The sequence below is a fragment of the Furipterus horrens genome, unplaced genomic scaffold (genome assembly GCF_987537825.1).
Source record: "Furipterus horrens unplaced genomic scaffold, mFurHor1.1.pri manual_scaffold_1, whole genome shotgun sequence".
Classification (NCBI taxonomy): Eukaryota; Metazoa; Chordata; class Mammalia; order Chiroptera; family Furipteridae; genus Furipterus; species Furipterus horrens.
The window spans coordinates 130939597-130953824 of NW_028327171.1; the positions used below are offsets into that span (position 1 = coordinate 130939597).

The 14228-nt window shown below is 43.7% G+C and overlaps 1 protein-coding gene across 1 annotated transcript in view; it reads left to right on the plus strand.

Moving 5' to 3' along the window:
- MGAT5 (alpha-1,6-mannosylglycoprotein 6-beta-N-acetylglucosaminyltransferase) overlaps nt 1–14228 on the plus strand; it is a 343102-nt gene that overhangs the window by 114478 nt on the left and 214396 nt on the right. The window contains exon 3 of the mRNA XM_090279425.1: nt 7708–8075. Coding sequence (XP_090135551.1) covers nt 7835–8075 — 241 coding nt within the window. The 5' untranslated portion in view covers nt 7708–7834. The remainder of the gene's footprint in view (nt 1–7707; nt 8076–14228) is intronic.

The window sequence follows — 14228 nt, forward strand, 5'->3', positions numbered from 1 at the left end:
CAGAACACTCTGTGCCTTGGTGTCCTCCTCTGTAACTTGAGAGTTTGTACTTGGTTATTATATTTGGAAGCAAAATCTAATGTCTTCCAGTGTGTATAAAGTCTATATTTTAAAAATTACACTTTTTAATTCACATATCCTTTCAAAGTTGTTCATCAGGCAAGTGAGCCGCTCAGGTGAAATTTGGTAAAATGGTGTGCGGTTATTTCAAAGTTGTCATCCAATTGATTTATTTATATATATATATATATATATATATATATCACATTTTGGTTCAGATTCATCTGGATTACAAATGGTAATGGCTACTATTTTTAAAACAATTCTCTAAGTGCTCACATTTCTCTTAATGTAAATTGATACAGAGATAGGAAATGAAGTAATTGAAAATTGTTTCAAAGTTGAATCATTAAGACTGTTGTAACTTATAATAAGGAAGTGAAACAAGAAGTCTCTGAAACTTATAATTTGTGACTGACTCTCATCTAGCATTTAATTGTCATAAAATTTTACGAGTAGGTACATAGACCGGAATTTAATAAAACAAGTAAGCAAACAAGACCACTGCCGAGCATTACTTTCCTGACCAAATAACACAGAAATCCAAAGTTCAAATTCCACATAGGGAGGTAGCTAGGGAAGTTTTGTTCCAGATCTCTAGAGTGTACATTGATGCATGTATTTGTTGTCCCTGGTATCTTAAAATTTGGCATGTAAAAACTTTTTGTAACAAAATTTTAAAACAATACAATTTGAAAAACAAAAATCAAATTAAAACCTCTGCAGAACCTCTGAATCATGTCCAGATGACATTCTTTGGAAACCAGTAACTAGGAGCACTGACCCCTCTCTCCTCCCGCTCCCCCAGAGATTTGTGTTTCTACGACTTCTCCCGCTTTTATACATGCGGAAACTGAAACAGACTTGACTACGATCACACAGTGGAATAGCGGTAGATCAAAGCTTTCCAGGCCTTGGGTGCAGGGTTCTCTCAGCCCGTCCTCACCACCCTTCGATGTCTTCCTTTGGTCATCTTGGGTAGCCAGTGATGAAACAAGCAGCTTCCATCAAAAGCCCTGCCACTAGCTGCCCCTCCCATTCTCTCTGTCTCAGACACTTTTGATCCCTCAATTACTGCCCCTTCTAGAATTTTTTTCTGGAGCTTTTCTTCTCTCCTTTTTCTCTTTTAATCCTGTCTACTACCATAACCACTTTAGTTAAGCCCATCTATTTAAGGGCACAATGATTGTCATGGCTATGTGGCAAAATCCTAGGGTAAAGCTTCAAACAGGTAACGTACAAATAGTCTCAGAGAGCCTGGCTCTTTGTGGTTCACACAAGAAAGAGGCCTTGGAGGTCATTGCTTATTTGTGTTCTTCATTTCATTTCCATCATCCTGTCCTTTCATCTAGCGAACACTTACTTACCATCTACTATGTGCAAGGCATGGCCATCCCAGCACTTCTGTCTTTGGGGAGTCTACAGACTTCACAGGAGAGATGAAGGAAAGGATTACTCTACAGAGCAGTGGGTAAGAAGCTTTCTAGAGCACAGATTGCTTCAGTGCCCAAGGAGGATGAGCTTTCTCTGTCTGGCAAGCTTGATGCAGGAGGTGCGTTCCCGTTGTGAGATGAGGTGAGATTTCCTAAGGCAGCATGGATGAGCACAGCAGACCCAGGATTCCTTGAATATTACTGCACAGGATGAGGCTAAAAGTAGGTGCTCACAGCCACTATTAGAAGACAGATGCGAAGTAGTCCAGGTGGTGCATGGTTAGGACTGAAAAGGTATGCTAGGTTAGAGCAATACTGTCCCGTGTGAATGTTGGGCCAGCAAGCTGTGGCGGGGTTGTCCTGTGGGGCTGTTGGGAGAGATTAGGTTGGTTTGGTTGGGGCTGGTGTTGCTCCTGGAGGGGTGGTCACTTCCCCCTTCATTCATCCTCTGAAGAGGCAAGTTCTAATATAAGAAATGGGGCGTTGGATGGGTACCTGAAAGAAGTGCTTCATCAGTCTGGTTTCCAGGCCCTTGGAACTGGGATGTTTTTCAGTGTGTTCTCAGGTGGTTTGAGAAATTAGCATCAAGGCAGGCCAGGAGCCATCTGATTGGCAGCCTGTGATACTGTTCTGGAGTATGTAAGAGAAGCTACGTCTGTTGAGCTAGTGGCAAATTTCTCCATGTAATTTCATTCTGTTTCTAGGTGGTCAGCCCTTACTAATGGTACAGCCTGGCCCTGGCTGTTCGGTGGGGAATGAGGGAAGGGCTGGATCCTTGCTGGTCCAGGAGGCTTCTCTGCCCACCTTCAGGTATAGCTCCTTGTCCACCCCCAGCTTTGGAGGTGGGCTCCCCCCCGCCTCTTCTCTCTTCTCTCTCTTTTTCTCTTAACAGCTTTATTGAGATTATTTTCACATACAGTTCTCCCATTTAAAGTGTGTTACTCAATAACTTCTAATGTATCCACAGAATTGTGTATCCATCACCACAAATTTTAGAACTTTTTCTTTACCCCCAAAATAAACCCTCCATGACTTAGTTGTCACCTCCTAGTACCTCATTCCCTCAAGTCCAAAGCAACTGCCATTGTACTTGCTGTATCTATAGGTTTGCCTGTTCTAGACATTTCATGTAAATGAAGTCAGTGCAGTCTTTTGTGACTGCCTTTTTATTTTTTCCATTTAGCATGATGTTTTCAGGGATTATCCATGTTGCAGCATGTATCAGTACTTCATTTCTTTTTATTGACAATATTCTATTATATGGCTGTACCACATTTTACTTATCCATTTGTCAGTTGATGGACTTTTTTTCATTTTTTGTCTTATTATGAGTAGTGCTGCTGTGAACATTATTGCACACATTTTTGCATGGGCATGTTTTCATTTCTCTTAGGAGAATTCCTAAGAGCATGGTTGTCTGGGTCATACGGTAACTCTGGGCTTAACCATTTGAGGAATTGCCGGAGTCTTTTCCGCTCCAGCTGCAGCCCTGCACATTCCGACCAGCAGCATATAGGGCTTCAGTTTCTCTGCGTCCTCATGAGCACTTGTTCTTATTTGTCTCTCTTTTATTATAGCCATGCTAATGGGTGTGAATTGGCATATCATTGTGATTTTGATGTGCATTTTCCTAATGGCTATTGATGTTGAGCAGCTTTTCATGTGCCTTTATTTTTTTGAATGAAGAGAACTGACACATCTTCTTGCCAAAGACCTTTGACCATATTTGGAAAGGTGGAAGCCAGATACTGTGTTGAGGAGTGGATGAGGGAAAAAAAGAAGTGCATGATGCTCTTTTAAGAAGAACAGGAATAGGGTAGTTAGTAGCAGTGATTGATCTAGAAACTTAACTTATTGCAAACAGACTTGGTACAAACTTCTTTCTGGCGGAGAGCAGATGAGGTCATGGCTGCCCTGGCTGTCATCACTCTGGTTGGTGACAAGACCACCTGAGATACACTGTCTAGTCCTTTTTGTGGCTATTAAATCCACTGGGCTAGAGGATTTGGCTGTTGGAAGGTCAGGAGGCAGGCAGATTCTTGGCCTGATAGACAACTTTTCAATCACTATTGTTCCATGTCCTCTTGATTAATCGTGTGCTCATTACTTCTGATCATTATTAGGCCCTTTTATGACACTAAGACCCTCTGTCGAGGATTGCTGCCTCCTATTACTATAGAAGTTGGGAGTGTCTCTCGAATGATTTTGCAAGTTTTTTTTTTTTTATTGTTGTTCTGTTACTGTTGTCCCAGTTGTTCCCCCATTGCTTTCCCCTACCCTGTCCCCAACTCCCACTCCCACAGTGAATCCCCACCTTGTTGTTCATACCCATGGGTCCTTTATATATGTTTTTTGACTAGATCCTTTCCCTTCTTTCCTCTCTTCTCCCCTTCCCCCCTCCCCTCTGGTCACTGTCGTCTCTTCCATGTTTCTATGCCTGTGGTTCTATTTTGCTCATTTGTTTGTTTTGTTCATTAGGTTCCTCTTATAGGTGATCATATGGTATATGTCTTTCACTGCCTGGCTTATTTCACTAAGCATTATACTCTCCAGTTCCATCCATGCTGTCATTAAGGGTAGGAGTTCCTTCTTTCTTTCTGCTGTGTAGTATTCCATTGTGTAAATGTACCATAGTTTCTTGATCCATTCATTTACTGATAGGCATTTAGGCTGTTTCCAGCACTTGGCGTAAATAACATTGGGGTGAAAAAAAAATGATTTTGAAAGTCTTTTAAAATGTAACCTCCTTAAAAGGAATTGTTTAGATTAATTCTGATTCTCTGTGTATGCTGTTTGTATGCTGATATAGTTGCTGTTATTTCAAACTATAGATTCCACTGGAGAAAAGAATATTCCTAATATTTCTATAGTCACTTAAAATCTGGACCTTCAATATCAGAACGTGCTCTAAACTTCTTAGAGTTAGGGAGTTTCAATTTAAATGTGTGTGACTCTGAGCTGGAATGACTTAACCTTGGCTGAGGTTCTTGACCATCTTTTGGCCCCATGAATGCACCACCTGGCTGGCTTCGACTCCCCCTGCGAAGCCCTTGTCCAGCCCTTGGCCCTTGGCCTTACCTTTGCTTAATCTCTGCAACCTTGAGCAGTTTCTTCAGATTAATTGAGGAAGCAGTGTGACTTCCTGTCTGAATGTTGACGGATAATTACTGTCCGCATTTGTGTTCTCTCCTAAAATAGTAAAAGGAAATTACCGGAAGACTTTCTTGCTACAGCACCTAGTGTTCTTGCTCTGGGAAAATCCCTTCAGCCCTGTGGTAAAATCAACTCACTAGTGCGGGTTATCAAAAAGAAAGTGCAGCCCCGTTATGAGGAACTAGGGCCAGAAGTCGGCTAGAGGACTGGCTTCTAGACATCAGCCCCTTGAGGGAGGGGCCTCTGTTATATTCGTTGCTCAGTCCCTAGGGCCGGTGGCTGCGGTGCTCAGCATATGCCTGTAGAACGCACGGAGGCAGCAAAGACGGCAGGTGCTGTCCAGTTGGTCCACATTTAGAGGGGCCCAAAAAGTTCCTCAGTGCCCAGATAACTAGTTCCCTCAGTCAGCAGGTATTTTATCATGCCCCGGTTGCCAGTGTTTTTCTCTGAGAAGGTATGCAGGGTCTCCCTTAGAGGATGTCTCAGGATCCCACACAGACAGTGGCAGAACAACCAAGGCAGGCAGACATGTTTTAAACTGCAGAGTAGGAAAGATAGGCTGGAGCAGTGGGCAAAGTGGTCTGAAGGGGCAGGGGCTGCGGGAATGGGCTAGGCTTGAATTGTCAGGCGGATACGGGCAAGGCCAGCCAGGTGTGGGGAGCAGCCTCCTTGAAGACAGGGAGGCCCAAGAAGGCTCTGCATGGTTATGGCGATAGCAGACCAGCAGGTGCGGAGGGAGGGGATGGCACAGAGGAACTTGGGTGATGAAGTGGTGCGAGACGGAGCTCAGGCCACCTTGTGTTGGCACTGGGGTGGTGTGGCTTGATGATGGCAACCTTCTGCCTGAGTCAGGGGCTCTCAAACCTGAGCAGGCGTCAGATCACCTGGAGGACTGTTGGGGGCACAGGTTGCCGTCCCTCAGTCCTGCCCAGAGATTCTGTTTCAGTAGGCTTGGAGTGGGGCCTGAGGTTTGTATTTCTCACTTTTGCTCTTGTTGCTGCTGAGTTAGAGACCCCACTGGCCTAGAATTTTCTGTTTAAGGCCATAAGATTTTGGTCACATGTTCTTATTTGTCACTTTTCGCAACCCTGTTAGCATGTACAGGTCATCCTCATGTATAGATAAACAGGCTGGTGGGGGAGGGGAGTGGCGAAGGGAAGGCAGGGTCTCATTTACTGACTCCTGAGTGGTCCCTAGGTGTTCTCTCCTTTGTGACATAGCCAGCTGACCTTTGCCAAAAGCATTCTCTATGCCTTTTTAAAAATAATTCTCTAAAACAGGTGCCCTATGTGCTATACAAGCAGTTGAAGGTTAATTAGCAGTATAACTAAATAGTAATACGTCCAGTCTCCTTCAGACAAATAATTTTATAAAAAATGTTCAGATGAATTGTTAACAGGTCTTTATCTGCAAATATGTAATCAGTTAGGGTTTTATGAAATGATAAAAAGATGATGCTTTTCAAAGTAGTATAATGTTATAGTTTAAAGCACAGGAGTTGATGTTGAGAGCCTTGCATTGGAACACTAATGCCAGCAATGTTATGTTAACATAAATACTCTGAACTTCAACTTCTTTTCTCTGAAAAACAGGCGTAATTTCTACTTCACATGGTTGTTTGAGACTGCATGTAAAAAATTCTGAATAAATTATCACTATTATTAGTAACCTAATAATAAATAAAACAGACATAATTATATTAATGGTTCTTACCATATGAGACTCCTATAAGAATTTAATGAGCTAAGGCACAAAAAAACATTTATCACAATGCATGGGGACATACCTAGAATTTATTTATTATTTGTTATTAGCATTAGTAATGATACTGCTTACTACTGATGACTCTTGATAGATGTGCATTGCACACTCTGGAAGTGCCAAGGTTTTGTTATCATTTCTTCTTAGGCTCTTCATGAAGAAGAATCTTTTGAACTGAAACTTAAGCACACTGTGAATACATCGTGGGCTAGTACCCCATAGGATACGCTTGCTCAGCCTTTCTGTTGGCACACTTAGAAAATGGTGTCATTTGTAAGTTAGCTGGTCTTTGGGCTCTGACGGTGGGGGAAGGTGGCTATCTTAGCCCACCTGTAATTCATTTGTAACTTATGCTTCAGCCTTTTTGTTGGAAAGCCTTGATTTAGAATCCAGTCTGTGCTGATACCAGATAGGATCTGGTTGCGTTAGTATTGAAACTATACCTTTTTTCTTTGTAAATTAAAGTACAGTTGACATACAATAATATATTTGTTTTAGGTATACAACATACTGATTTAACATTTGTATTCCTTACGATGTGATGGGCAGAGGAAACTGCCTTTTAACCTCATGTTGCCCCCTGGTGTGAGTGAAAGAGAGCCACAGAAAAGCGGGCGGGCATATGCTCCACATTCCATGTGAGAAGTGTGCGGGAGAGAAGTGAGGTGCAGCTGTCACTCACTGTAGCAAGAATGGAATAGTCTCTGTGCTGGTGCCTGGGAGAGGTCACCTGGTGGCCCCAAGAGAGTCAGCTCCTCTCTGGACACTGCTAATGAAAGCTGGCCATGCATAAGTAATATGAAGGCTCTCCCCTTTGCTTGTCTGATTACCCCAGGGGGGCATCCACTTTCTTGCTCACCTGTCCAGCTGCACGCTCTAATCCTTACCAGAGCACAGAATAATGACTTTGTAAGCTCACATTACAGATGCACAAAAGTGCCCTGTGGCGATATGACTCCACCCTCCACTTGGGTTTCTGCTGACATTCAATGAAATATCGTTCCATCTCCTCCCTACCTTGCAAAACAAACTTCCTGTTTTGAACTCAGTCCAGACTGGAACAGCCCTGCTACACCTGTTAACACACTCAGACACACATTTCCTCCGTATTTGTACAGCTTTTTGCCGCCTCACCAGATTCCTCCTCTTAGCTTACAGATCTGGTATCATAACAGAAGATACTGAACTTGCAAACTAAGAAAAAAGGAAGTACACATTTTAGAGTCACTTGAGTGAAACCAGGGTTTCTGGTTTATTTTATAGCCACTACTGCTGTACTAACTTTTGCCCTCCTTCACAGCAGAATGGAAGAGAGGAAAGGGAATCGGCTGACGCAGGAGCCAGAGTGAGACGGACGGACCCACCATGAACTTGGGTATCTCTTCTGTGCTTTAAGAGCCAACGGCAGGTGAAGTTGCCGGAAAGCAATGGCTCTCTTTACTCCATGGAAGTTGTCCTCTCAGAAGCTGGGCTTTTTTCTTGTGACTTTTGGCTTTATTTGGGGTATGATGCTCCTGCATTTTACCATCCAGCAGCGAACTCAGCCTGAGAGCAGCTCCATGTTGCGGGAGCAGATCCTGGACCTCAGCAAGAGGTACATCAAGGCGCTGGCAGAAGAAAATAGGAATGTGGTGGATGGACCGTACGCTGGTGTTATGACAGCTTATGGTAAGTGCTGTGCTTATGGGCTTCTTCTTTTTTAAAAAAAAAAAATCATTTAGTTAGTTTGTTTATTTATTTTTAGAGAGAGGGGAAAGGAGAAAGAGAGGGAGAGAGACATCACTGTGTGGTTGCCTCTCACTCGCACCCCCAACTGGGGACCTGACGTGCAACCTAGTCATGGGCCCTGACTGGGAATCGAACCAGCGACACTTGGTTCGCAGGCTGGGCTTCTTAACTGAGCATGGTTTTGCCTCAAAAGGACTGTAAAGTCTCTCAGACAGGGTCTTATGGATTGAGTGTGTCCCTTGCCACCACCTTAATGGCAGTGAATTGCACACAGAGGGACACTTTTAGGAAGTTGCAGCAATGCCCTTTGGGGGGTTCTCAGCTCTTGCACACACTGATGGCCCCAGGAGCAGTGGGGCAGGATATTAGCATTCTACTGCTTGTGTTGGCAGTTAGCTCCTCTTCCCTCACCACATTTCTGGATTGCATGATCTCATCTGGGAGTATGATCAGGAAATGTAGAAAAATATTCTCATTATCTTTCCCTAAACAAAACTTAATTAAAATTGGTGGATCGAGGTAAGGAGGCTGGGGAGGAAGGTTCTGTGGATGCCAGAAACTCAGAGCCAGTATGTGCCCCCCTCGCTAGTGTGAAGGACATCAGGGTCGCATGCTCACTAAAAGCTTTAACCTTGGACTTCTTCAGAGTTTATTGCTCTTATTTCTTGCCTTTGACTGTTAAGTGCCCTCGCTTTGAAAGAAATCTATTTGTACTCGTTGCTTTTTTTGTCAGATGCCTTAAATCCTTTTTAAAATGAGGTTGAGTGAAGAAAAAATACACATATGGGATTTCACTTATTTTTCTTTTGGCAAAAGTTACGCTTAATATAGAAAAAGTTGGAAGCTGAGACCAGCAAAAAAATAGTAAGAGAAAAAAAAAAATCACACAAATACTATGCTAAGGAGTAATCATAATTAACATTTCAGTGTTTATCTTTCTGATAATTTATATATGCACATGCAACTAAACAGACAAATATATATAAAAACAAAGTACTTACAAAAATCATATACATAAATATAAATACGAATGAAATTTGGATCATACTGTGTTTTAGAGAAGCCACTTCCCAGCTCTCCTATGGTCAGTGAGGGTTGGAATGGACTTGATCTGTGGGATGACCTGTTGTTGTTCAGGGGCAAGTCTAGTCTTTTCATGTAGACTTCAGGGGCGCTTCAGGGTTTGAGACCCCGAGGTACAATATAAACGAGATACAAGAATGGGATTGAGTAAGGAGGAAAAGGTTGGGACCCAATCACGGCATGTTCCCTGATGTATGTGGAGTTTAAATGATAATTCCTGAATATGTACAGCAGCTGGTTGAAGCTTGAGTTCAAACACAGGGAGTCATACTCAGTTTTACATATATATTCTTTTCTTTTTGAAAGGATCCAAGAAACTTGGTTAGTTTTTAATTTTACATATGTATTTTTTGGCAAGGAGGAAATTGTTGCCTTAACATACAATGTGGAAATTCTTTTTCAGTGCCTACTATTTAAACTATCGCACTGTCTGCATTTCATCTATTCCTTCAAGATTTGGCAGTGTCTGTAGATACTGGCTCCTAGTATGTCTAAATAAAATACCGCCTTTTTGATTTGATGGATTAATAAAAGGATAATGTCCTTTGGAAAGCCTACACTGAGAAATAGCTAAGTCCTTTTCTAGAGGGTGCTTTTTAAAATTACTAATCAACGTGAATCTTCTGTAATACGGGGCGGGGGGGGGAATAAAAGTAAGTTTATAGTTCTTCATATGGAAAATAATACAATAATTAATAAATAATACAGAAATAAACTCTGTTTCGTCTACTCACACTGTAAACCTATTTTTCCCCACCCTGTATTTCCTGAGTATTATAAGCAACCATCAGAAAAAATAAATGAAGCAAATTGTCACCATTGGTATTACCAGTGTGTAATGAGTAAGCATAACAAGTAAAATAGATGATAGCTCTGGGGGTGAGGTGGGAGGAGGAGGTTAGGGGGTGGAGGGATCAGGCAAAAAGGAAAAAGGGCTCATGGACACGGACAACAAAGTGGTGATTGCAGGGGGGAGGGGATATAAGGTGGATAAATGGTAAGGGAGAAAATACAATAAAAATAAATTTAAAAGAAAGAAAATAATAAAATAGAGACTGTTTTCAAGTTTCTGGTTCAGTAGATTCCATTTGAGGGACAGGGGGAGTAGTCCAGTAGTAATTTCCTCCTTCTATTTATCTCAGTCTGTCAGACGTTTCCACAGGAAGGAAGAAGCACATGGATGGTAAATAGAAACTTTCAGTTTCTTTAGTTTTAACTATTTTTTATTTCTTGTGTACTGCCAAATATCTCGTAGAGTAGGCTTCTTCTGCATTCTAAAGGACAGTGATCTGGTCTTAGCTTTTCACCCTCACAGAGATGTTATGGTTTTTAAAATGTTACCATCCCCCCAGAGTAGTGTGTTAGAATTTCAGCCACCTTATATGCTTATAATCATAAGACTTTAGAGCTCAAAGAAACTTCAGAAATTATTTATTTTCTCTTCCTCCCCTTACAGATGACCCTTAGCAAAATAATCTTTTTTTTCTCAAAAACAACAGAGAAATAACCACATAGACACCATCAGCAAGTCTTAACTCACACTGCTCTTTTTCTTTAATCTAATCAACTTGATATGTCAATCAAAATGGCCTTTGGAGCTGAGTTTCTGGAATTTAATTGGACTGTGCGTGTGTGCTTGAGGCTTAGGATTTCATATGGTGAAATCCTTAGTCAGGGTTTCTTACCTGGGCATCATTGACATTTTGGACTGGATAATTCTTTGCTGTGGGGAGGGGAATTGAGCGTTGTAGGATGTTTAGCAGCATTTCTGGTGTTTCTGTCCACTGGTTACCAGTGGCACCTCCCCAGTTGTGACCATCAAAATATCTCCAGATATAGGGGCCAAAGTGCCCCCTTTCCCACCTTGGAGAACCACTGCACTAAGAGTGGAGACAGCAGACACTACCTAAGAGCATCTCTTCTGCAGGTTCTCAAGCAGATAACTGGTTTTTGTTCTTTAAAACGTGACAGCCTATCTTCCTTCCTGGTTCTCAATTCTGGGCACCAACAACTGGGATTAAACAAGATCGTATAGTGCCCTGCAAGTCCCAGAAACCTGGAGAGTCCTTCTGGTGATGTTGCTTCCCCTGTAATTCATCAGTACCAGTCATAGACATATCAGCAGGCAGGCAGCTCTGGCAGTAGATGCCATATGTCAGGTGGAGATGCAGAGACTGAAAGATGGTTCAGTAGTTTAGCTGGGCTGGTGCAGTGGGAAAGAGGAGCCATGAGTCATCAGTTTGCCCTCTCTTTTTGTACCATAGAGCACTGCCTAGAATCTGCTCTGGAAGAGTGAAGAGCTAATCCTTTACGGTTGGGATCTGTCTCTCGTTTGAATGAATCCAATTAAAAGACATAGAAAAAAAACCCTTCCTATTCCCATCCCTGTATTGGTATAATCGGAGGTTCCTAGCATGCTATGTTTTTTTCTGCTGTGGCAGGTGTGTGAAGAACCGTAGTGTCTGACTTCAGATTATTATTTGAGATCCTAGAGCAGCAGGGTTCAGTTACACTATGACCTGTGGGTCAAATTCAGACCTCTTCCTGCTCATGCAAAGGAACTTTTATTGAAACCCAACCACTCCCATTTGTTTATAATAACTTTATTAACTGAGAACTATAATAACACCAGAGTTTATTTCACATAACATTAAAACATGCTAAGTCCATCTTTTGGCAGTGACCGTAGTCCATTCTAACACACTCATCTGATTATGTTTGTCCTTGACTCAAAAATTTCCCAGAACTCCCATGATCTAAGGCATGGTCAGCAAACTGTGGTCTCTTGTTTGTGTGTGGCAGTGTCTTGGAACTCAGCACACCCCTTTTTGATGTGTTGTCTGTGCCTGCTTTTGACCTCCAGTGGCAGAGCCGAGTAGTTGCCACTGAGACTGCAAAGCCTAAAACATTTGCTGTCTGCTCTTTTGCCAAAAGTCTCAATCTCTGCTCTCTATAGTCTCTGGGTCTGGCTTTCTACCTACAGGATATTTTGTGCTGTCTTCAAGACTCTTTCATCTTTGCATCTGCATTCACTAAAGTCATCTTCATGAGGCACACATCCAAATGCTGCATTTCTTGGTTTTCTGGAAATGCTTCTGAATAGCACATCAAGAATTGAGTGGTTAGGTGCATGGACTTTGGAGCCATCCAGCTTGGCTTTGCCATGTCATGGCTGTGTGGCCTGTGCCCTCATGGCACAAACTACTTGTGGAGTGGGATACCACTCTGGGTCTGGCCAGGTGAGTGAAGCGTGAACGAGGTGCTGCATATCAGGTGCCTGATGTGCAGTTGCTGTTTGTTGTTTGTCTGGGCCTCAAACAGCAGGACTTTTAAATAGTATCTTCCCTTCCCCATCATTTTTGATCATTTGAAAAGAGACTCATGAACTTCTTTGGAGATTTGGTAATTCAAAAGTGGTACCTGGAAGATATCCTGGGCAGCCTGTGTGGAACAGTTGGAGCATTCATTCTTGGTGTGTGGCATTTCTGTGTTTCTGTAGGTTGCTTTGTCACTCCTGCGAGGAGTGTGTGGAGCCAGAGCTCCCTGCAGTTCAGCCTCAACTGCATCTCCCAGGCTGGCATGGCAGGGCCATGCCTGTCAGTGCCTTTGCCGGAATCGCATCATGAATTGTGTCACTCACCCTAGTCAATGCCGCTCTTGTTTCTGAGGAGAATCGATTTCTTTCTCTGATGGCCTGACCCAAATTCTCATTCTCAGTGATCAGCTCTTATCTAACAGGCCTGGTCTACTTGTGTTCTCGAAGTAACAGGAATGGAAATCTGGGGTGATGAGAGATCTTTCTCCACCCCGCCCCGATCTTTCTCACCTGCCTGTTCCTCTGGGCACTGGGATGCCTCTGCTCTAGACTGGTCACCAGCTCAGGCTGAAGCAGGTGTGGGCCCTCAGTTTCTCTGCTACCCTCCTCCCTACCAGTATCCTGTTTTCCTGCTGCCCTGCTCCCCTTGACCTCTAGGTTTCCATGTCTGCTCTGCCTTACCTCCTGTCTCCTGGTTCCTTGAATTTCTTGGGCCTAGACTGTTCCCTTGATTGGCCTCTTGGGAGCATGAGGCTTTTCCAGTGATTCCGTGGTAGAAGTCCAGCCTGCCCAGCATCCCCGTTTGCGCCAGGATGAGTGCACAAGCACACTCAGCGAGTCCGAAGTCTGAGGAGGGCCTCGCAGTGTCTAGATGGAAGTGCAGTCAGAACATGGGTCTCTGGCAGGAGCTGGAGCCTGGTGCTTCTACACCCTTCATCACCTAGGCTTTTCTCTCATGCTGCGCCACTTCCAGTGTGCTCCATGTCCGGACCTGAGAGGGGAGAGCACGTGTAAGGGCTCCAACGCAGATTCCTTCATCGGGCCTGGTGGCCATAGCCCCTCCTTCTTCCTGGCTCTGCCTTTCTGTCCTTGACCTGCCAAGACCACCTGGGCAGACCTCACACCACAGCGCCACCCCAGAGAGCTGCCACCCTTCTCATGTTGTCAGCCATGACACGCACTGTCTGCTAGGACCAGCTGTTGGGTCTGGCTAAGTGTGTCTCTGTCTTCGAGCCTCTGCAGCAGCTCTTCCCTCTATCTACAAGCCCTTCTCTCCGGACAGCTCACTCCTGGCTAGCTCCCTGCTCTCCTGGTCTCTCTCAGAAGCAGGGCCAGCCCCTCTGTCACTCCGTCACTGAAGCAGGGCCAGCCCCTACTCTATTCTCACTCTTCTCAGTAATTAAACTACCCAGCATCACATATTCCAAGCAAACAACAAGAAACAAGAAAGAAGCCTCCAGCTCTTCGCCTCGCTAGCTGGAACATCAGGACCATGTGTCCCGGACTTACTGCAGACCTTCCGTGGATCAATGGTGCCAGGAAAACCGCCGTCATCGACAGGGAACTGGCACGACTAAACATCGACATTGCGGCTCTACAGGAGACCCGGTTGGCCGACAACGGAACTATCAGAGAAACCAACTACACCTTCTACTGGCAAGGGAAGTCTCCGGACCAACCAAGACAGCACGGTG